At 39.8% G+C, this 24,755-nt stretch overlaps 2 protein-coding genes and 1 non-coding gene across 4 annotated transcripts in view; 1 reads left to right on the top strand and 2 right to left on the bottom strand.

Annotated features, from left to right (window-relative positions):
* CASD1 (CAS1 domain containing 1) overlaps positions 1–9,521 on the bottom strand; it is a 28,350-nt gene extending 18,829 nt beyond the window's left edge. The window contains exons 1-4 of one of the 2 annotated variants that reach the window (XM_059489222.1): positions 9,303–9,521; positions 4,163–4,259; positions 3,363–3,483; positions 1,796–1,840 (exon numbers count right to left, since the gene is read on the bottom strand). In XM_059489222.1, coding sequence (XP_059345205.1) covers positions 1,796–1,840; positions 3,363–3,483; positions 4,163–4,259; positions 9,303–9,435 — 396 coding nt within the window. In that variant the 5' untranslated portion in view covers positions 9,436–9,521. Of the gene's footprint in view, positions 1–1,795; positions 1,841–3,362; positions 3,484–4,162; positions 4,260–8,519; positions 8,545–9,302 lie in introns of those variants that run through there. The other variant, XM_059489231.1, reaches the window with a different exon arrangement.
* Positions 9,522–14,992: 5,471 nt separating this feature from the next.
* On the top strand, positions 14,993–15,066 carry TRNAN-AUU (transfer RNA asparagine (anticodon AUU)). The gene has a single exon. It is a non-coding gene; the product is annotated as a tRNA-Asn (tRNA).
* A 7,902-nt stretch (positions 15,067–22,968) lies between these two features.
* Positions 22,969–24,755, bottom strand: part of COL1A2 (collagen type I alpha 2 chain) — a 38,016-nt gene continuing 36,229 nt past the window's right edge. The window contains exons 51-52 of the mRNA XM_059481192.1: positions 23,975–24,217; positions 22,969–23,389 (exon numbers count right to left, since the gene is read on the bottom strand). Coding sequence (XP_059337175.1) covers positions 23,243–23,389; positions 23,975–24,217 — 390 coding nt within the window. The 3' untranslated portion in view covers positions 22,969–23,242. The remainder of the gene's footprint in view (positions 23,390–23,974; positions 24,218–24,755) is intronic.

Raw genomic sequence — 24,755 nt, 5'->3', positions numbered from 1 at the left:
TTCCACTGCAATCAGGGACCACAAAAGGTCACATCTATAACTTATTAGAACTTGCTTTTTGCTCAGTTTTCCACATCCTTACCAGCAGATTCTCTTTGTTTCAAAGTTTAAAATAATTGATAGCATGAAATCATGATTTTCAAACAAAATCAAAACCTAACAATTCTTTTAGATGCCAGGAGCAGTGCTCAGCTTTCATCTAGGACAGTGTAGACTAGTGCTTTTATGTCTCCCAGGGAAAGCCATGACTTCCTAGCATTCAGTTACTCCTCAGGACAGCACTATTGAATAGTCAAAAAATATGCATTGAAGGGAAATAGCAGAGACAACATCTGCAGAAACTATTGTGAGGAAACTTTGTAACACAATGCTGAAACACTATCAGCAGAGAGGAAAGCTCTATCACCACTCCTCTGGGTTGTTACATTTTGGTAGTTCACTTGAGAACTGTCAATTCATTATTTGGCTGTGGAACCTGTGAACAATCATGCAGTCCTCTACAGTGGCTGAAGGACAGAAGAGTTACTGTGATGACTAGAAAGGGCAAAATTAAACTCTCCACTTGTTCCCAGTAATTTTCTCTTTTGTGGTCAAGTATTTTCCACATTTGGATTATTGGGTCACAGCCAGTCTGAATACGGAAATTCAGCTATCATGCCAATAATGTCGAAGGGCAGCACTGCATCAAAACAAGGAAGCAGCAGACTGGGAATATATTAACTATGAGACATCTCCCAAAAGCCCAGACCTGCCATCTGAAATCTTTGTGGTTAAGGGGTTTTGAAGATGTGGCCCTGTCAGGCTAGCCCTATGCAAATCAGGCTGCACCAGCCTCTTCCTCCTGCCTTGTGTTCTGTCCCATCTTTTCCAGCATTCAGATAACAACATGATGAACCACATCAGACCTGACTGAAAAGGAATCCTACAAAGTAACTTTTGGGCTGAATTGACTCCTGAAACAACCCACTCCACAGCTCCCCAGTGCTAGCTACAGCACAAACACAGGAACATACTGTGAAGGCCAACAGAGCAGGTCAGCACATGCTTAAATTGCCATGGGCTTACCACCCTAAAATGTTATTCTGTACCCTAAATCTTAACCATGTACACAAACAAGTACTGAAAACCCATATTCTTAGAACTCAGCAAACACACTGCTTCTTTGGTTTTGGTGAATAGAGAATGAGTTTTCTTCAGGGCATAAATAAATACATGACTAGCACAATGCCAGCACTGCTGACAGCGGTCATGGGAAGCAAAGAAAGCTATTGATGACAGCATCTGCAGTGCCAGGGCAGAGGAGAACACAGCCCTTCAGAAAAACTAGCCTCAAGTACTTGTTTACTTTTTTTAAATATCCACATTGTAATCAGCATTGTGTTTATTTCTCCATGCAAAAACAGTGGAAGCAATACTTGTTGGGATAGCACAGAAAACTCAATGGCAATTACAATTACCAATCCAGGGAGACCCAGATATATATTTTAACAGCATGGAAAGAGTAAACTTCCTGGCAAAAGGTATGCTTGGAAAAGCCAAATTGGAAGATCTGACAAAAATTATACACAGCTCCAGAGCTTATGCCCAAAACTAAGCCACAATACAAATACTCCATGCCAAATTCTCCTAACACAGCATATTAAGAGGCACTGTGAAACATCTGTGAAATATTTATAAAGAATGTTGATGGTCTTAACCTTCTTTTAACTCTTCAGCTCTGACGGCATTTTCAATTATATTACATGAAATAATAACATGATTATGGTTTGCATTTTTACACTAGATAAAAACTTACCACTTTAATTGAAGCAGATTTATCTTCAAATGGGATATTTCCATGCTGTCAAAAAACCCCAAAACAACAAAAACAAAGTAAGAGAAACTTTCAGAATGAAAACAAAATATTTACATACCTATGCTAACTTGCTCTCACCCAATATTTATCTTCAGTGGAGAGGATTTTTCTTGCATAAACTTGTCAGTGTATTCACACAAAATATTTATGTTGCTTTCTTGATAAAACAAGCTACTAAAATAAACAGTTATTTTTCCTGGAAGCAATCTAGCCAACAAAGTCTGAAATGCTTTCTGCTCACTCTGTTACAAAGGTATCAAATGTTTTCCTAAATTTAGCTTCCCAACATAAGAAAAACTTATGACTTTTCCTCTTTTTTTTCTTACACTGCCTTATTCCAGCCTTCCTTTTCATCTGCCCATCTCCATTACACAAAACAACCAATACAGTTTTAATTAAAGAATAAAAGAAAATAGTCTGAGGCAGAAATAAAATCTATAATGCATTATTAAATTTTCTGGGTGAAAACTGTAAACCAGAAAGGAAGGAGTCAGATATGCAATCACAATACTCCTTTAAAATTATAAAACACAGTATTAATTTTGGTACTGATCCATAACAAGTGTACTTCTTCAAACTGAAATCTTGATTTCAATAAAACTTGACAAAAAACACTCTCAAGATCCATTACAGCACTCTCTCATCTCACCATTACTTTTGGGCACCAAGAGTGACCTAACCAACTGACTAAGAAAACCAGAGTTCTTGGATCAATCAAAGATCTTGTTTTGACAGGTGGAAGTGATTGCATGCTGCATGCTGGACAAGCTGCCACCTTGCACTTCTAAGTGACAGAATTACTAAATAATTGACAAATCTGATGTACTGTTGAAAGGCATATTTTCCATCACATATGTACTACATCTATGAGGACATGTGCCCAAAAAGTATCACAGAGCAAAATAAATCAGCATTTTGTTCAACAAATGATACAACTAAATCCTTTCTTCCTCCCACCTGGCTGCAATTTACATACTTAACACTATAAAATTCAGACAGCTATTCATCAGTGATCAAAAAGAAGGTAAGACTTGAAGATATTTTTAGTTTCAGCTTCAAGTTAGACCTGGAAATCTGTCATTGCCCCAAGGATTTTTATGAACAGATTAGATCAGCAATTTAACTGACATTTTAAATGACAAATTAGAAGGCATGAATTACTACTATTTAAAAACACACAAAGGAGCAATCATTTTCTCATCAAGAAACCAAATACAAAGCATAAATTGCTATGGGACAAGTCAGCTTCATTAATTTATTCCCAGGCTGCTGCAAGCTTTCTCTTGAGCTTCCAGTTCTCTTCTCAGATTCACAATTATCTCATGTGTACCCAAACAATTATTTTGGTCTAATCTTGTTCTTCTTCAAAAGATCTTTCTGTGCTTCTCCTTTCATATGGCAAGGCCAGCAAACAGTATAATTTGATTTTTTGAAGTTCAGACCAGAGTTATGAGGTAAATTGGGAAGAAAGAAACAAAAAATCAACCACAAAACCAAGCTATCTCACCTTAATTCCCTCTTCTTTGACTTGAGGATTTATCAGTTTTATGAATGAATAGAACAGCTGTCGAATTCTAGAATCTCCTATAAATACAACATGTTTGTCTATGAGGCAATTTTTTGCTTCACTGTAAAACAAAACAGCAACATTACAGAAAATACATACCTTGGAAAGAAGTATTCTCAAAATCTCCAGTTATATAGATAATTCTAAACATTATATCCAACTCTAAGGCATGATAAATTTTTTTAACATGTTGAATTAATAACCAATTTATTGCAATTTGCATAGAATTAAAAATGAACTCTCCTGCTACTGTAATTAGGCAAGAAACTAAGCAGGTTTTCCTATTATGTGTGCTACAAATACAGTTGTTTCCAAAAGGTAACATACAGCATAACTCTAAAAAAAAAAAAAAAAAAAAAAAAAGAGTTCTCTTACTATGAAGTGAAAAAAGTCATAGGTAATTTTATTTGGGATAGTTTTGTTTTCAATTTGACATGTGAGGTCAGCAATCTGAGAGTGACATATGCAGCCTCATATGGCTTTCCATAACTTGTGCCAGTACCTCCATCACCAACATTTATTTGTATTTTTATACAGAAATACAACTATGGTAAACACTGTACACAGATAAAGTACTTGGAAAAGACTTCTTTCTCATAAATGTACATTTTTGAAAGCCTAGAGAATCAGATGTAAAGTGAACAATAGATTAACTATTACTACAATTACAGCAATTACTACAGCTGCAATCAAACAATGATGCTTATTTACAGATGAACAGAATACATGAGTTTCCTTACCTATTTTTATACTTATGCATCATACAACTGTGAGGTTGCCATACTTTTTCTCCAAGAAATCTCCCACTGGACAGAAGATACTCACATGTATCACCACCTTTGAAATGTTACATTAAGATTAGAATTCATACACATGAAATGTAAAACACAGCCCTGTTGACATCATAAAAAATAATTTGACAACTTCTGAAAAACAGAAATTGAAATAATCAGTAAACAAATTTAACTGATTGTAAATACATCTTGCACAAGCTTCTGCACGTTGCCTTCTCACTCTTTATAGAATACTTGTTCTGTAAATCCCACCCCAGCCACAAAATGTTAGTGATCCCACTTCTGCTGTCAGAAAGATGCTGTGACTTAGAATGGCATTTCCTTTAAGAGACACCAATCCACTTTGCTATCTACTATCCCAAATACACTAATAAGAAATTAAAGAATACAACTGTTGAATAAAGTAACCTTCTACACAGAATCACCATGTACAGCATCTTGTATAGAACATAAAACTCATTACAAGGTTTGCAAGACATACAGTCATGTGGTCACCTTAGAACAGGTGATATGGGTTAATACACAAAAAAAAAAAAAACCCAAACATTTACACATAAATTTGCTGATGATTCTAACTGCACTTATCCCTTCCAGTCAATAAGCTTTATGCTAATTAAGATTAATCATTTTACAAGTGCTGATGTTTCAGGTCATGTTAAATTTCAAATATCTCAGTTATGAAACCAGTGACTGTTATCTTCCCAACTCCGTGTCAGATGCTGCAGTTTTATAACTGAACACAACTGAACACATTCACTGCAAGAGAAGTTGCTCTCCAACATTTTTGTCATTCTTGGCATTTCCCAGCACTGACAAACAGGGAAATGGTTGTGAATGAAGTGGTAGGAACTAGTTCTAGCTTGGGCAGGACCAATGTACCACTGCCCATACCTAACACTTTCTCTGAAACCTTCACTTCATTAAGCTCAACTCATACTTTGTTTTTCAAGCAACACAATTGCATGAGTTTGCAATTTTGAGTATCAGGGAAAACTATAATTACAAGTAAGTTGCATAAAAAATGAAACTGTCAGGAATAATAAAAAAACTATCTAATCAAAAGCAACATGAGTTTGATAATGAGGTGGTTTAGAGTTATTACTGATAGGAAGGCCTCTACTTCACAGATGATGACAGCTAGGAGATGTATGAAAGTGATGTAAGAGTGAACTTTGTAAAAGAATATCCACCACTAATCAGACTCACTCTGACATCCATTAACTTGCTGAGAAAGATGTGTAAGAAAATCAGGACAGTTATTCATGGTCAGACCAGTGGTCAGTCTAGCCTAGTGTTCCATCTTCAACAGGGGCAAAAAGCAGATGCTCACAGATTAATAAGAAGAGGGCAAATAAACATTATATCCTTGTCTAACATTCTCCCAACTATGTTCTTTCCAAGGATTTAGTGAAATGGACAAGCAGTCTTCAAGTTCCTAGCACCCACAGAATCCTTCTAGAGTTTTCTATATCCAGAGCTGATACTTGAAGAATCATCTGCCTTTATCTGAAATATGGTTTCTACTAGATTTACTTGGGGCACTCCCTGGTTCTCCAATGGACAAGGCAGTCTGGACTTATATCTGCCGTGATTTGTAGACCACTATCACCCCTTTCTCCATCAAGTTTTCAAGACTGGAGGATGTCCTTACAGAGAGGTCATGGCCCAAGCTCAGTACCCCTGTACTGCATGGCACTCCCACCACAATAATTGCCCATAAACATCCTACAGTACCTTCACTGAAGTAACATCCCAAACACTGCATACATTTCAAACAGAGAGACAGTAATGCATGTCAAGGGGTTAGGCTTCTTTCCCAACTCCAGGTACTGATTATCTTACTAATGCCCTGAGCAATACTAGAAAGCTCCTGAAACTCATTCAGGCTATTACTGAAGTTTGAGATCTTCCTTTAAACATAACTGTAGAAAATAAGGAGAGAAGATGACACAGGGGAATAAAACAAAACTGAAACAGCAGCCAAGAAATAAAGAAAGTAAAGAGGAGGTTGCAAACCAGACAGTGCCTCCAGAAAAGCTCAACTCTGGATTTAGCAAGTGAAACAGCAGCCAAAGAACTATGCTCATTTTAATACACCACAACTTCTTAGCCATCAGTGAGATCTTAAAAAAAAACCAAAAAACAACAAACCAACAACAAAAACCCAACCAAAAAAACAACCCAAAAGAAAAAGAATTTCAAGTGCCAATGTATACACAAAACACAGACCATTCTTTTTCAACTCTTTCTTTGTGTAAATTATCCTTCCAACAAATTAAGTTTTATGCTCACTTAGATACACAACATTATAGTTATACAAAGTGCATAATTTTTCTGATTTTTTTTAATGTTCATTATTCTAATTTATCATTCCTCAAAATCATGGCTATTCAATTGAAATTGTGAAATCTCAAAGTCTTCATTCAGCACCAGGGCATGCTGTTTCACAAAGCTTTCTCTAAAATACATACTCTTAAAGAGCTGGAATTTCAATTGTTCTGTATTATTCAAAGTAAAAAATGTAGTTTTAAACAGAGTGTACTACTGTTGATTTCAAGAATGTGAAATTTTAAATAAATTCTTATTTCCAAAACAGTTTACAACTGTACCTTTGAAATACAACAACTGAAAACCACAAAGCATTAACGTCACTGGATAGTATGTAAACATTGAACCCACTTAACTCTCCCCAAATTAAAGACAGCCTGTACTTTCTCTTTATTCACATTCTTTTGTAAAAAATGTAGGTGACCCCTAAATACAACAGTATTCCTAAACATAAATCTGACCTTCCACAACTGCAGTTCAGCATTTTTCCATACAAGTAAATTTTATACAGGCAAGCATGACTGGAAGTACACTGGGCTGCTCCTGTCTATAGTATGTACTTGCATGGCTGTGGTCAAAATGAGCTAAAACCTTTCCATGTAATGACAATCAGACAAAAGGGGAAGTATAAAAGCACAACAAACACAGCAATCACTTACATGACATGGCCTGGCTACTTTGAACCTGTTTGCAGCCCTACCTCCAACACCCTCTGGAAATCATAATGACCCTTTTTGGGATATTTTGATAAAAAAATATTGGTGTAAAATGTCTCACGTGTAAAAGAAAGTGCCTTCTTGAGATCATTTAAAATGCATTACCCAATTTCATTTGTCAGTTGATATTTTTGTGTTATGGCACAATAAAAATCAATTTACGTTCCCCCAGTAATTCCTGACATTTGAGAACATTAAGAAGTTACTTGGTTTCTGTTCAGGCTACCGAATTTTAGTTTATTATTTGTCATAGAGAAGCTGTTTTATTCTTTTGCCATTTATGTTGCTCTTTTGTACACACTTTCCAAGTTCTACCATACCACTACTTAGAGTGGGTGACCAACACCACTGAGAATGAGTGAGGTGCCAGTGAGCTTTAGCTGTGCACTATCAGTGAAAACCTCTGCTTTTTTCATTATTTGTCAAAAGTGGCATTAGTTGAATTTCAACTGTTTGTTATCACTGAAGGTTTGCAGAATGATCTCTTCGATTAAAGCACCTCTGATTTTATCTATCCTAAAAATTCATCTGCTGTAATTTTTCCACCTTCCTTTTCTAAACTTCTCTTTTGAACATTTTATGTTCATAGAAGCCCAAATTGGTAAGTCTCTTTTCACTATGACTCCATGTCGTCCTAAATTTTAAACACTTAGGGGAAAACCTTTCCCTTACCATTTAATTGCTTCAAGAAACTGAAAGCCTTAGGTAAAAAAACTTCAAAGGTTTGTAACAATTCATACTGAATTGTTACAGAAGATTATCACCATTTTGCAATCTAAGACTCATCCCCCTCGTTAACTCTCACAGAATATACTGAAATTATGCATATTTTATTTTCCTTGTAACCTGCTTGATATGTCAGCTCCCATTTGCTTAGTCTTGCAATCCCTCTTAAAAAATTTGCCACCCTCCTTCTGCGTAGTTTTGTGACTCTCTTGTGCCTTAAGGAACACTGCACAACAGGCAAGTTCAATTATCTCATGCTTGATCTACCCTAGAATTCAGTAAATGCTTCCAATTTAATACTAGTCAGTTTATCAGGCTTACCGACATGCCAGCTAGAGGGTGAATCTAGGGAATTGTAAACATAGAGATCCCTACCCCTTTTTCCATTTCCACTATGAACTACCTCGCTCAGCCTTGTCTCCCATGAATGCTGGCAGCCAAGCGTTAGAACACGACACCAGCTGTGCTACAACAAACAGAGCCGCGGTCATCTCCCTGCAGATCAACTTTTTCATTTACCCACAAAAACATACCGCATTTTTCAGCGTGACACAGAAACAAGTAAATATATCCTTCAGCGGCTGCATTTGCATTTACGGATCATGCCAAGTTTCTCTGCTCCAGGGCCGAACCAGCCCTAGCGAGGAGGAGCGGGCCGAGGTGCGCCGTGCGCGGCGGTCACGGCCGCAGTGACACCGGCTCGCTCCGTGCCCGGAGCTTGGCCGCGGCCACCGGCAACACGTGAAGCCAGCAGCTCTTTACTGCGCTCCATCCACCAAAGCGGCCGCTTTCGTTACGTTTGATGGTTCAAAGAGTGAAACAATATATACCAGATCTCGTACCAACTAAGACTTTAACCACTAATTGCCAGGTAATTGGCCATTAATCATGCCGTAAGGAAACCAGTGACAGGGAAGAAGTCACCCTCTACCCCTGCAGCTTCACCTGCCGCAGGCCGGGCCCCGGAGCTGCGGCGAGCTCTCAGTGCAAACACCGCACAGCTACAGCCCCGCCGGCCCCGCTCGCCCGCCTCACTCCGCGGGGCCTCGCCGGACCGCCGGGGCCTGCGGCGACCCCCAGGCCGGGCCCGCAGGGCCCCGCGGGCCGGGTCCCCGCTATCCCCCAGGGTGGCGTCCCTCGGCAACCAGCGACCCACCGCGCCACGCTGCCCGACCACCCCGGCCCGCCGCGGCTGCCCCGGGCGGAGGGAACCTCCGCCCTCCCTGCACGGCCGCGGTTCCCGAGCTCCGCCGGGCTCCGCCTCCCCTGCCCGGCAGCCGCGGTCCCCCGCGGAGCGCCCGCGGCCGCCCCCTCACCTCGGTAGCGGCGGGAGGCGGCGTGGCAGGCGGTGAGGAGCAGGACGGCGCCCAGCGCCAGCGCCTTGGCGCTCCTCACGCTGAAGTAGTAGTTGATCTCCCGCTTGCCCCCGGTGTAGGCCAGCGCCGCCATCTTGGCTCCTCCATGACAACAGCGTGCGATGGGGCGGGCGGGCGCGGCGGGGCAGCACTGGGTCCCCGCCGGCGGCCAACGCGGACCCCGCCGCTGCTGCTGCCGCCGTCCCCGCCGCCGCGGCCGACAGCAGCCCCACGCCCCCCCGGCCCACGGGGCGGAGCCGGCGCCTCTCTCGAGGCGCCGCCGCTTCCCCTCGGCCGCCAGCGGGCGGCCCCAGCGTTCACCTCCCCGCCCCGCGGCGCCGTGAGGATGCGGTGGCTCCCGGTGGATTCCACGGGATCGCACCGCACTCGGCCCGAGCCCCGCAGCTGAGGGGGCGGTGGCGAGGCGGAGACCCCCTGACGACTGTGCTCCGTGAATGAGGAGCTGGGCCAGGGTCTGTGCCCCACACGGTCCGGATCGGGCACTGGACAGTGATGGCTTCATTACAAATAATGCGGTTTTTAAACACTTGTCACTCTTCTGTTGATAATGAAATGGCCATTTCAGGCTGGGAGACGCTCACTCCCTCTGAACGCGGGTGGGTAACTGTACAAGCAAGCTGACACACAGAATCACAGAATCCCAGAATCAGTTAGGTTGGAAAAGACCTCTGGGACCATCGAGTCCAACCTGTGACCGAACACCACCCTGCCAACTGAACCATGTCACTGAGTTTAAGGAAAGACACGCAGTCTTTCCTAAACACCTAAACACCTCCAGGGATGGTGAGGAACACCTCCAGGGTTCCTAAACACCTCCAGGGATGGTGACTCCACCACCTCCCAGCAACCCATAATCCCCTTTTCTCTGAAGAAATTCTTCCCAATGTTCAACCTAAATCTCCTGGGGTGCATCTCAACACTGTGTCCTCTCATCCTATGGGTATTTGCCTGGGAGAAGAGGCCGACCCCCACAGATTTACCTGGGTTTGAGGGATGTATGAATTGACTGCTGAAATCAAACCTTGCTAAGATTTACCAAAGGGAAATTCTGCTCCTCCACAAGCAGCTATCTGAGTTGGGCAGGAAATCTGGGCTCCCAATCCAGTCCCTCATCAGCGGTGGAAGCCACCACCAAACTCTGCAGGCCCAGAGCAGGGCAGGCTGTCACAGGAAATATATTTCACACAAAATAAAGTAACCATATAAAAACCGTATAAATAAATTTAAAACTTAGAAAATGTGTGCAGTATGTAGTCACATAATGTTATGTACATACAAAATTTGAGTTCTAAGTATTATTCTGATGTGTGCTGTTACTATATACTCAATATATGTCCCATTTCTATCCAACCAATGTCTTTACTATCTGCCAACATATAGTCTATACTTCTTTTCTATTCAAGTCCGTCTGTTGAGTCATTCACCTTTTCAGTATCTTTTTTAAATAATAAAAGCACTTCACTCTTTTCTCTCAGGTTTATTCTTTTAGGGAGAGAGAAAAATGGTACCAAGTATACAGATGGGTAGTTACTTGGTTATGTTTTTCCAGAAAAACCCCAACAAAACCAAACTAAAACAATGACAACAACAAAAATCCAGACAAACCAACCCCCCAATTCTGGTTGTAGTAGGGATTCTTTTACTCCATAAATGAAAAAATATCATTGATGCATTCTTTTTTTCTCATACCTCATTCAAAAAGCCAGGAATTTTCAAAGCCTTCTTACTGTGAACAAACCTCATTGTTTGTTTAAATTGTTAAAATATTCCTGTTAGTACTTCAGTTTCTTTGTCTTAATTTCATATGCATTTTACACTTTAAGAAACAACTTAAACACTTTTAAACACATTTTCTAGCTAGAGCATTTTGTAGCTTTTTGCATTGTTGCTCATTAATGATTCTTTACAGTCTTATGAAATATATCTTTCCTGCAGTCATTGAGGACCACAGATACTCTTCTTCTTCATCTGTTTATGTAACGTTTGTTCACAAACAAGTGAGACTTCATCCAACCAAAACCATATTTACTTCAGCCTGTCTCATTCTGCAATGTAAATATGTTAAGTTTGAGGGCCATGGGACAAGGTCCATTTATGACCATGAGTGCAGCTCCTCAAAACTTACCCAAATTGCTGCTGTTACTATAAGCAGTGTAGATGCAGAAAGCACCCGGGGTTCTGCCACAGCTCCTGGGATGTTGACTCAGCTTCTCAGTTAGTGTGGGTACAATTCTTAAGCAGGGAAATTTAATTTATTATTTTATTCTCAAAATCAAAAAATGAATTCAAGTCTCCACAAAAAAGCTGTCTCCGGAGAATTTCAGGGATTTTCAACTAAATCGTCTTCTTTCTCTAAAAGAGCAGCAGGAACTAAAATGCTATCAAAACAACCATACTTCTGTTTATATATATCTCAGAAAATTGCAACCCTTAGAACTAGTAATTCTGTCCTGCAGCATTTGGAGGGCTCTTTCAGATCTGCTGCCTGCTGCTGGGAGTCCCTGGGCATTCCTCACTTGCCATGAAGACCTAACACTGATCTTAAGTAATTCCTAAAAAACTCCATGTGTGGAAATCTCCATGTGTGGATTTCGATGTGTTATTTTAGGATTGTAGCAATACATGCTGATACTGTTGCAGGTCGAGTATCTTAATTAAGATAATCCCCCTGTGAATATTAAATATTTATATGGGTGTAAACAAGACATCTGCTTTTGCTTCCATGCTTCTTTGGAGACATTGCTTAGGAGATTCATAATTGAGATCCCCTTCATTCAGTCAGAAGCTTTTGGCTGAAGTGCTGTAAGTTAGGAAGTGGTTTGCATGCATATGGTCTCCCTTCTAACACGTTCCTCCTTGTTTTTCACAAGCTAATTGAATTTGGCATCATGACATATACCTAAGTAATTCACACCAAAACCACTATGTATAAAAGGCCTGATAGAAAAGGCTAATTAGGGATTGCAAAGCACCCTATCAAACTAACTCCAGACATGAACTATTATTAGCTAGAAGCAGCTTTGTAAATTGTGTTCTTTATTTCCCTGCTGCTGATCAACTTAGTGTGCTGAAAGTAAACCAGAAGGCTGCAAGCCCTTCTGATCAGTCAAACCTCAGCTTTTGGTTTGCAAATGCTACAGCTTCCTATTGGCTTTCTGCTTGCTCTGCTGGAAGCATCAAGGGCCATCAGTGGGAGGGGAACACTTAGATCAGAGAGAAGACCCAGAGAAGAGAAAAGTATTTCCTTTGAGAGGCACAGGAGATATGACACTGCTGTGCATGTGAGATAATGTGTATGAATATTAAAAGTAAAATGCCTCTGGAAGAATTTCAAATATGTTTTTTCTACAGGGGTAGCCTTAGGTTAACTGGTTTAATTATTTTCATAAGAAGCTGTGGTGTTTTCTATGGTCAGTAATGACTGATGCTGTCATTACTGAGGTTTTTGGCTACTCTATTTCCTCTACGAATCAATCTAATAACAGTCAGGAATGAAGGTGTTCATCCCACCTAATTCCACTCACTCACAGAGAACCAATCTATTTTAAACTAATCCTCTCCCTCTGCAGAACTGAGAGAGCAAGTAAGGTGGTAATTTACTTGTAAGTTAGAATAAGGTGAATGACTTACCGTGAAGAATGGTGACTTACTGTTCAATTTGGAAAACAAATTTAAATTGGACACATGTCATTTACACAGATATAATTTAGATGGGGTAATTGTTCTTTTAATGCTTCCTGATCTTTCTTGGCAGGCTCAGCATAAATGGAAGGAGAACTTTGTGCCGTGGGTCAAATCTGGCATGCACATATGAGTTTGCTGATAAACTGAGTTGGCAGGAGATGTCCTTTTTTCCTGTTTTCAGTATTACAGCTATGTGTAGCTTCTTGATTTGGAGCTACTGTCCTCAGGCAAAGGCACAATGTAATCACAAGGACTGGGAGCATGTAAGAAGATGAAGTGGCTACTGTAGTATAAAGTCAGATGTAACAAAGACCTGACATTTAAGTATTCTCAGAGGAATAGTAGGGCATTCTCATGTGATATTTTCCCCTCTGAGTTTGTGTATAAGAGTATAATGTAGCAAGGAATATAAGCACCAGAGTTAGAAAAAAAATTTCACTTGCCTGTAATCTTGAAGTTTCATAAGGGAAATGATCACATGCTCATAAGGAACATTCTGTTTGTCATATAATAAGTAGAATACCCCCTACATTAACTTACATGTTAAGTGTTGACTAAGTAATTAGTAGGATCTGCCATACCCCAAACCATATCACTTCTTAATTTAAATGGTGCAGCATTGCCAGATTGCTCTGGTCAAATTTTAATTCCAGAAACAAAGCTGTGTTTCCAATGATTCCTGGGGGGTGTAGTGTTTTCAGTTATACAGCTTTTGCCTGGGCAGCTTTTGGGTACCTGCCAAATGATGGCATCAGACATTTTAATTGCTGGGTTTTCAACCTCATAGTGATAATCAATTTTTCCCTAAGAATCAAGTTTCCATGTGGCATGTGTATGCATGGTAGTCACCCATTGCAAATATTTGGTTGCATTAATGAAGAGGGAGTACAAAGTGTAAGAAATCTTTTTCTCAGTGAACTTGTTCAATCACCCAGTGTATGTAGCCTGAGTACTGACTTGATAGCCAAATGCTGAAACAAATATGCCCTCAAACCTGTAAGATCCTGGTACTTCTATCAGCAATTACTGCTTTTACAGAATTCTAATTTTGTAACAGTTATAAAAATGGTTTCTCAATAGTCTGTACTAAAATCAGACTGATATTAAGTGAAGTAATTATGAAATCACATGTACAAAGGCCATATTTAGCTTTATCACTAAGAGAAAAATTTCATCTGCTGTTCTATATGAGACTTAATAGTGTTTTCCTTTCAGGCTTCTGTGGGTCTGAAACAAAGATGGATCAGATGAAGACAGGGAAGGGAAATGAGCAGAAAGCAAATATTTTAGTCATCTGTCCCCTTTAATTAAGGACAGTCAGGGGGCCACACCTTTGTGCCTCATGGGGTGTGTCATTGCTGTGCAGCTACACGGTCCTGTGAAAGGGGCTGGGACCCAGCTCAGCTCATTAATACAAATTATGTTTCTTTCAGCTGCTTGCTTTTTTATCCTCAAAGATTTGTATCCATCAAAGTAATGGGTTAAGAATGTTTGGTTTTGATGAGTTTTTTGGTATGCAGGTTTAAGTTTTTTTTATTCCCTCCCCTCTCTTTTCTTGACTGCTGGTTGAGGAAAAATGGCAGTCACTGTTAGTTGCTTTCAAATTGAGTTATTCTCTTTTCATCAAGACTTTGTTTTATATTGTTTCCTTTTTCATGGTTCTCCCTTGTGCTCCCAGTTGTGCTTTCTTAAAATTCAGAATTCTTTATATTTATAGGGCAGCCTTTGGAAGCCTACACAGGCACAGTGCAGGCTTTGCTGTGTTTGTGCAGCATTATAAGCCTTTCCTTCTGGCTGCCAGCAATACAGATGCCATGTGATGACCATGTTCTCTTTTAGCATCTCTGTACTAAATCCCTGCTACTTGAAATTGATGTTTTTAGGAACATAAATTTATTTTGGATAGAGAAATTATTTTTTCTTATGAAGATTTGAGCACCCAGGGAGTCTCTGTGGCGCAATTGGTAAGCGTGTTCAGCTATTAACTGAAAGGCTGGTGGTTCAAGCCCACCCAGGGACGTGTTCCTGATTTTCCTTTGCCATGGCTGGGGGTTGGAACCAGATGACCTCAAGGTCCCTTCCTAAACCTAGCCATTCAATGAAATTTTAGAAATTTGGAATTCTCTCTTAAGCCTCAGGTTCACCGAAACCCTTGTTTGCTGAAGTACGAAGCAATGGATTAACAGACTAAAATATTTCCATGCATCATTATTTCAAAATGAAATTGCATAGAAATAGTTTCATTTTAGCTGAACATTGCAACATTCCCTATTCTGTCAAATTTGTTTGTCTGGAGCTCTTTGTATGGAGCTCCGTTGTGTTATTTGTGAGCTGTAAAGGATCTATGTTATTTTATGATGTTGAAATGTAAACACAGATATACAAAATATCAACATGGGCTACTGTGCACCTCAGGCTTAGCAAAGATTTGTCATTTAGGAATTAACAGGAAATTGAATAGTTGTGCCACTTCCAGCAGTTTTGTGTGACTGGTGAGTTGGAATCTACAGGAGAGCTATTGTTTTTTGCCCCTAGCTTTAAGTCTCCTGTGGATAGCACACTTTAATTATTGCTAGATGTCTGGCAGGTAGATGTAATTCTTTGCTGTGTTGTTTTTTCTTATGCTTTAAAAATACTCGAACAGAAAGGTTTAATTAACAGTGTGTGGCTTTATCTAAAGCCCAAAACCAGAACAAATCCATATGCAGTGAATCCACTGGAGCCCATTATTCTTCAGCAACTTTCTTGTGGACTCTTTTTCAGGAGCAGTAGTTATAGGACAAGGAATAAGGGGTATAAATTGAAAGAGGGAGAATTTAAGTTAGATATTAGGAAGAAATATTCTACTGTGAGGGTAGTTAGACACTGGAACATGTTGCTTGTTACCAGGCTCACAAGGGTCTTTCAGGGGTGAAGAGGGAAAGTCTCAGAAGCTTGCTATGCTAAGAATAGAAAAGGAAGGAATCAACAAAGGAGCTCCCTCTGATTCTGTCCCAGAGAGCTCGGCCTTTGAATGGCCCTTAATTGTAAACATCCAACATGGGCCAATCACAGCTGCACCTTTTGCATTCCACAGCAGCAGACAACCACTGTTTACATTCTTTTTCTGGGGCGTCAGCTTCCCAGAAGGAAAAATCCCAAAGAAGGGATTTTTCGCAAAAGATTTCTGTGACAGTTGCTTAGGAAGATTGTGGGTATCCCAACTCTGGCTATGTTCAAGGCCTGGATAAGGCCCTGAGCAATCTGGTGTAGTGGGAGGAGCCCCTGCCAGGCGTGGTCAAGACTTGATTGCTGGGGTACCTGTTGCCAATTCCCTGACTTCTGGGACTCAGGCTGGTCCCTCCCTGGGGGCTCCCCTGTTGGGGGAGACCCTCCTGGAGCAGTCTTGTGACAGGAAAGAGAGATGCTCTTGATTTTTTTGGTCTTCAGGTTCTTTATTATCTTATCTAAGGTTTTGCACACTGTCCACACCAGGCTCAGCACACTGGAAAAGCACCTCAAAAATGGCTAACAATCTTTAGTTACGAGGTCTTTTAAAGCTGAAATATCCAATTAAGAGCTGGCACCTAGATTATCTCCCCTTTTAACCCAATAACTGATCCCACAGAGCCCTCAATGTGGATTTTTCTGCCCAATTACAAAATGCCACCCAAACCCATGAAGAAGAAGGAAGATGAAGCATGAAGAAGAAGCCCAGGATGACACCCTGTGCCCTCCATCTTGATTCCATCCACAACATACTAAAAATCTCAAAACCTAAATTTCTCACCTAAGTGATACACCTTCACTACTCTCTATAATCTACTTCACACTTAGTGGATTCTGGTCTATCTTGAAATTTACAAAACTTTCTCCATGAATGAGGGTCAAAGTCAGTGCTCCCCTGGGGCTGAGGCACCCCAGAGCAGACAGAGAAATATTCCCAGTGCCCTGGTTTCCACACTAGAGGAACTTTCAGGTCCACTCCCACCCTTTACAATTCAATGATTCTATGATTCTATTTTATAAGCCTACCTTTCTCTCACAGAGCTCTCTTTCCTCAGACCTGTTTTTCTGGTACATGAAAAGCAACTTAGAAATGAAATGCAAATCCCAGTTAGTTTTCAACACACTAGATCCAGATCATATGAAATAATGAATTTAAAATTTATATATTTTTAGGAGCCATGCTGTCCTAAATTTCAGACTTTCAGGGTGTGAGTTTAACAAAAAAAACCCAAACAAAACCAAAACTATTAGACTTTGTAAACATGCTAAGAAACAGATGAAGGAGTCAGTAGAAATCAATTGAAGTAGTCTCCATAGTGTGTCTGAGCAGTGCATTTTCATGTGAGAGGAAAAGAGGTAAAGGAGTTTTCACACAAGGCCCACAGAAAACAGCTACTGAGTTGTTACATATTAAATTTCCACAGTATTTATGAAAAGTTAACATAGAGAATGGATTTTTAGACTAAGCTTCTGCAGCAGAGAATAAGTAGAATGTAAGAACATTGCTATGGACCAAGAAAGAAGGTGTGAGAGAAACTCAGTTAATCCATAGGTCAGTCCTTGGCCCATAATTTTATTATCAGGGTGTCATACCTGGAATGGATACCCAAGTCTTATTACAACATAGAGATCTATAAGATCCTGATGTACAGACAACATTAAAAGCTATAGCACTGGTAATATTGTATATAGAGAAACACCAGAGAAACACCACCTTAAAGAGGAGCAAGGTGTTAGAATCAGTATTTTTCATTCTTGGATGTGCTTTCAAAATACATATTTAATGATTAACTTGTGGGAGGTGGGTGAGTGGGGGTAGGAATGTAGTTCCTGAATCTCCCGGACAATCAAAGTGCTCATACTCCCAAAGCAGCTGAGGGCATCCCAACACTGGAGGAGGGAGATGAAATGCTTGTTCCTCTCACCTGGAGCCAGACAAGGACACTGTCATACTTAGGCACAAACCACCAGCTCATCCTGCACAGGGCTAATTCTCAACCTTGGCTCTTAATCTCTCCAGAAAAATTGGAGCGTTCTAACTGAGAGTTATAGGAACAATATGAAATAAAGTATTTGAAACTGTACTCCAGAATCACATAGGGAACTGATAAAGTTCAAAGGACCTCTTGTACCTGTCTGTGTCTATTGTACCTAATGCATCTCTTGTATCCATATGAGAATTAAAGTAGATTAGAGAAGTGAATAAAACTGTAATTCTGCTTTTTTCTACTGTGAGGCAAGTGCTCTTCATGGGTGTGGTTTTCTCTTTGCTGTTCCTGAGAAGAATAGGCAAAGGTCCTTTGGATCTCATTGCAGAATCTGGGGAACAAATAATTTCTTATTCCCTGTTAAATGCTGAAAAATGAAAATAAATGAGAAGATAGCTCATTATTAACTGGAAAGAGTAATGAAAAGCATTTTCTCCAAATTAAGGCAGACTGTGTTTGGGTAGAGACTATACTGGGATATATTGGGAGTAGAGACTTACACCCTGAGATGTTAAATACCTCAACCAAAAAGTAGTGTTAAATCCCTTTGGATTAAATTGAAAAACAGATAAACTGACAGTCATTATGGAGGAAAGATTTCATTAAGAAAAACCCCTGTCCTTTATACTGCTATATAGAGAAGATAATTTCAGATTGACAGAACCTAACAACTAAAAGAGTAAATTTAATTATTGCCTTTTTTTTTGTGCCCTGAGTGAACCTGCAGTTTGCTCCAAGAGCTTTCCTGTTTGGATGAATGTTCTTCTCATACGTTAGTGCATATTTAGGATGAGTTCTGAAGCTGATGTTCTGAAGAAATAGCCTGTAGGATAGGTTTGGCACAGAAGATTTAGATAGCAACAGCCCTGAGATTAGCTTGTTGCTTAGAGCATGGTGCCAATAACCTCATGGTTGTGGGTTTGATACCTCTATGGGCTGTTTACTTGATACTTGGAGTAGGTGATCCTTGTAGATCCCTTCCAAGTCAGAATGTTTTGTGATTCTGTGAATGACAGTGAATTTGGGAATAAAAGCCCTAAAATACAGTCCTCAGGGGCTGGTAATCACTATGTGAGGCAGTAGGTGGTGCACAATGCCTGGGAAAATGCTGGAGAATTGCTGTGCTATTTGACTGGTCTTCAGAATTGGCATTTGGGAAAGCTTTCATTTCATCTGAAGGTCCAATTTCTGTAGCATGAACATAGTAAGATATTGATATTAATTATTGGAATTTATTTTATGTATTTCAAATGCTTGTGTTCAAAATAATATTCAAATTATCTATTTCTTTGTTTTGATAGTTATATTTGCCTTAATGAGAATCATCATTTCCTGAGTAGTTGGAGTGTATGCATATGCATGGATTCATGTGTAGGAAAATTTGCTCATGTAATATCCAACCACACGTTTTCCAGGAAAGGACAAATGTATTCCAGCCTTAGAATATAGACATGCAGTAATTTCTTTGTTTATGCACCGTAGATTGCATTCATTATGCATCTGACATTCATGGGGGAGCCCTATAGAAAAACAGTGGATTTCCAATAAGCTCAGAATGAGACACGAGTAAAGCCAAATGATTAGGGGTTACTTCTGTTTGCATGACTTTATTTAAGCGTGTTAATATGTCATTGGAATTGGATACATGATTCTAATACTGTAAAACACTGCATCAAGAGGGTGGTAGGAAGGCAGATTCTAGGAGATCCTGTCTGAAACTACTACAAGAAAACAAATCAAAAGTCACGTCAAAAGCTTCAACTTAAACCTGAATGGTGGAAGTGTAGATATGTTGTCTGTTAATGTTGTTTTGTCGCTCACCTGTATTAAAGGATATTTGTCTGTAGCACAGTATTCATATTTTAGACTGACGATCTCAGATACTGAAGATAATTGCTAGTGGCTAGCCCCTACTGGGCTGTACAGTTACAACTGCCCCTGCTAGAACCGTGCTACATGGTTTGAGTTTCTTTTTGCTCAGTGTTGGTCCCTTTGATGGTGTTCTCCTCTCCTCTAGTTTTTACTTACTTAGGTCATATTAATGCAAAAGCACATGCTACAGGGAGCCCAATGTGCTTCCAGTTGAGCCTGCTGTAATAGGAAACCGTGGATACAAAAAGGAATATTTGCACTGGAGACATCAGAAGTCAGCTTAGATACAATTTGAAGCACATACTGACAGGAGATGTTTAATCTCTGTCCATCTCCTGGGAGGATAGTGTAAGAGAAGCTGATAGACAGAACATATTTATTGATCACATAGGTGAGGGTTATTAATCCTGCATGTTCCAGGGAGGAAAATGGTCTGAATGCTGCAGGACTTCGGTTTGCACAGTTGTGTCACAACCGAGGACTACACGTCAGTTTTCTCTCCACCCAGCTCTACAGAGCTTCCCCAGCAATTCTGTTCTGGCACAGTACAGCCAGGGCTTGCTGCAAACTTTGCCTTTCACTTAGTTACTCCAGCTGTTTTCCTTTCCTTCTCTCTTGTTACAAATGTAAACATTAATCTATTATTTCAGCTAATTTATGCTAATGCTCTAGAAGTATTGCTGCTGATAATGAAATTCTCCAAAGATAATGCTTATAGGAAAGCAGAGTACTCTGAAAAATAATTAAGATCATTTTACCGGAAGTTTATTCAACATCTTATATTCCCAAAACTAGACAATATTAAAGCTCTCTGCCCTGTCTGACCTTTATCTCTTATTTACGGCTATGATCTTTGAAAGATAGTTTCTTCAATATTGTACGTAGCATAAGCAAAATAGTTGATCATGCAATATGTTCTGATAAGCTGAAAACCTGCAAAGCAGACTGAATATCTGTCCAGTGCTAATGGGGCTGGAATTTGTGAGGTAAACACTATGTATTTTTTCAGGTTTAATTTCCAAATGAGGCTGTTTTGGGAGCAAAGATCTGAAAACATGTAATTTGGATGTTATCAGCGAGCGGATAGAAAGAAGGTGTGCTCTACCTAGCAGCACATGCCATGGAATAGATCACAGAGAGCAAAGGAGGAATCAGAAGACAACAAAAGGGGACAGTGTTTGCTAGGTGTAGTTTCCTTTCCAAGCTCAAGTGTTCCTTTAGTTGTGCTTTGGGTTTTTTTTTCTCTCCAGGCAGCAAAGGTCCTCCTCCCTATCCTAGCAATAACCTTTGCATACCTTCCAGTGAATTGCAACACCCGAGGGATGAAATTTTAGCTTTTCAGTCCTTGTAGAAACTTCCTGTCTTGTAGTCAATCTATACAAAGAAAAAAATTCTTTAATGTTTTCAAATCTAGAATTACTGGTTTTACAACAACAAACTTAATTTGAAACGGTAAAAAATGCTTATAATAATATTTTAAGAATCATCATGGTCTAGTGAGTAAATGCAGGTATTTACCTACAGTATGTTTTACTCAGTGAAGAAAAAATGAGTTATATTTCATAATGGAAATTCCCATTTTTACTAATTCAGCACACAGCTGCAGGCACATAGCAGCTGTACCCAAGATCATGTTTTGATATTTGCCCTATTTTCCTTAATCAGTTCATTGCAAGCAGAAACAAAAAAAGAATCCTTAGAAACAGATTTTAGTGCTTATTCCCCCTTGCACCATTTGGAGCTGCCTTCAGACTCTTAGCTGCTAATCTTTGGAGTGGTGCTTCCTGCAGGTTACAGGGACTTTACTCTGGTTATTTCCTTCATGCCACTCTTCGGGGGTTCTGTCTGGCCATCTCACCTCTTGCCTTACATGCTTTTGCTGTTGTCTTCATGGTCCTCTCTGGGTTCTCTCAAGCACCTTCCCAATTACAAAAACATGGCTGTTGGAATTTCAGTTCATTTAGGATTTTCAGCAGTCTTCTAAATGGTCTCAGAGAAGAAGTCTTTGCTTCTCATGGTGGTTTGTGTGACAGTAAATTATTAAGGATAGCAAAAGCATATGGTTCTGTGTCCCATACACAACTGAACAAGCTGTAAGGGCCTAATACTGACCTTCCTGACAAAACAACTCAATTTGAAATTTTTGGCATAGGTGTTTGCACATCCTTCTAAAGTGCACAGGTACAGTTCTGCTGGTTACAGCCCAGCATCAGCCAGCTCAGCTCTATCAACAGCCAGGAGCTTTCTGTCCTCAAGTGAAAGAGGGAAGCTTCAGTTTCCTTCCACCTTCAAATCAGATGATGATCCTTCTGCACCCAATAATCCTACTTAGTAGTTGGAAAAAAGGATGGAATTATTTCTGCTCCTGAACTTCTCATACTATGAGGCACAGAGTTACTGAGTTTCTTGAGAACTTCTCGGAAGTTAGTGTTGAAATGAAGAGTCAAGTAGACAATTACACCCTTAAGAGAGTTGTAGGCAACCTTTTGAGGCTTTAACAAAATGTTTTATAGCAATGTGCTAAAATCTTGGTCTGAGATTCTCCAATGCATCTAAGCAAGTAATTTATTAAATAGTTTCTTTTGGAACACGGGACATGCTTTATTTCATTTTTTCACAATTTATTTAAACATCTCACATATACAAAATACATTTTCTTTCTTTTTTTGAGAAATGATGACTTTTTTTTTTACCCATAGTAGAAGATTGAAATGAAATTTGAAAGTGGGAACACCTGATTTTGGAGGAAGAAGACAAAGAGGAAGAAAAATTATCCACATGCTTAAGCTGTGGGTGAGACAGGGCATCCTAAGTTTTAAGACAGACTTCAAAGAAACAGAGAAGCAATACTTTAAATGCTACTAGCACCATCAAAGTTCAAGTATTGGAAAGATACTCTGTAATTATGCAATTAGCACCACTGTATTTTGAGTGGAATTGAAAGTACCTCAGATCATATGGAGAAGTTCCTAAAAAAGATGTGGATCACTCTTCATTTAGTGTATGAGGTAGTTTAAACCTTTGGAAGTCATGGATTTAAACTTCCTCTGTGGAAGATATTCAAAGGCCACAAATGGTGCAAACTTTCATGACTTTTTATTTTGTTTTTTTTTTCTTTACAAAGGCTGACATTTCCCAAAACAAGGTGTTAAATCTTGAAAGACTTCCAAGTCCATTTGGGGCTGTATTAAATTTCATTGCACAATGCTCCAATCAATTCTTCTCCTTCTCTTTCGCCCAGAGTTTAAGCAAGTAGATGAACAGAGGAAATGGAAGGAGTCAGCTTTCATTATAAAAGAAATGACAAGAGAATAATTTGGGAGAGGCTTTAAGTTAATTTTAGTTCATTCATTTAAAACAGACTGGGCCAATGTCCAAACCGAATTCTTGGTCAGCGCCGCCAATATCCAAAGGTGCAATGTCAAGGATGGGCAAGCGGGATGGCTTATTTGTTCTGTATTCAATGATTGTTTTGCCCCATTCGTTGTTCTTTCTCTGTAAGAGAAGATTCATTGCAGTTGTTATCGCATTGTTCACAGTATTAAGAATTATTTCACCTGAATGGATAATTCCTGAAATAATTTCATAATAATTTTGCTTGTATTGTTTGCAAATCAGATACCCACATCCAACTATTTAGATCTCCAATATAGAAAAATTATTTACTTGAATCTTCTGTAGTCTGATGTGATGCTGTATACAAGCTACCATATTATTCAAAATGGTATTAGATCCTAAGAGAACTCTGCCTGATTGTTTCAGGACTTAAAGATCCTGCCCCTTCTATAGCACGTGCATTGTTTTCTTATCAATCTTCTGTTTACACAGAACTTGGATCTGGTCCCTCTGAAAACTGTTTTTTTGGCCACACGTACAGTACAAGGTATAATTTTTTTGTAACCTCTTCCTTCCCACTTGTTAAGGATCTGCCATGGTTGGGTTTTTAGGCTATGTATCTTCACCAGGCAAAATTTTGCTGGTTTGACCAATAATCTAATTATAAATTAAAGCACAACTCTATCCCTAATCACATGCTTAGGCCTGGGCAGTCACCATGCCCGTGGTTTCTGTGTTACTTACAGAGCAGCCATCCTCAAGAACACTGAAAGTGAATCTGCTGTTGCCTTCAGCTCGTAGCTCGACGTCATTGGATCCCTGCAGCACAACAGCCTTCTTAAGGTTGCCAGTTTCTGCATCCATGTAGGCAATGCTGTTCTTGCAGTGGTAGGTGATGTTCTGGGAGGCATGGTTGGCCAGCAGACGCATGAAGGCGAGTTGGGTGGCCATATCCTTGGAGGTCACTCCTTCACTGTTGTACTCAAACTGAAAAACAGAGAGGAACCCAGTCAGCTGTATTGTGGGGGAAAGGAGGATGTTGGTAATGAAAATGTGTGATAGCTGCTCTAGTCTCCTGATTTTAGCTAGAGTAGAGTTAATTTCATCTCAGTTGCTGATACAGTGCTGTGTTCTGGATTTGGAATGAGAATGGTGTTGAAAACTCACTGATGTTTCAGATTTTTGCTAAGTCAAGAATACTTATCTTTTTTTTTCTGTCTCAGGCTCTGCCAGTGAGGAAGTGTGCAAAAGAAACTGGCAGGGAGCATAGCTGGGACAGGTGAGCTGGGCTGACCAAAGGGATATTCAACAGCATAAAAAATAATGCTCAGTATATAAACTGGGATGAAGTAACCCAAAAAGGCAGCTAGTCTGGGTTCAGGAAGCAAAAGGGTCTGGCACAAGTCAGCAGGTGGTTAGCAATGACATTTTGCATCACCTATTGTTTTCCTTTTTATTATCATTATTATTTTCCATTGTTACCATATTTTATTTTCAAATATTAAACTATTTTTATCTTAAGATG

Source organism: Ammospiza nelsoni, chromosome 1 (assembly GCF_027579445.1).
Source record: "Ammospiza nelsoni isolate bAmmNel1 chromosome 1, bAmmNel1.pri, whole genome shotgun sequence".
NCBI classification, from domain to species: Eukaryota; Metazoa; Chordata; class Aves; order Passeriformes; family Passerellidae; genus Ammospiza; species Ammospiza nelsoni.
The sequence above is the reverse complement of the archived record's forward strand: the minus strand, read 5'-3'. Positions and strand labels throughout refer to the sequence as shown.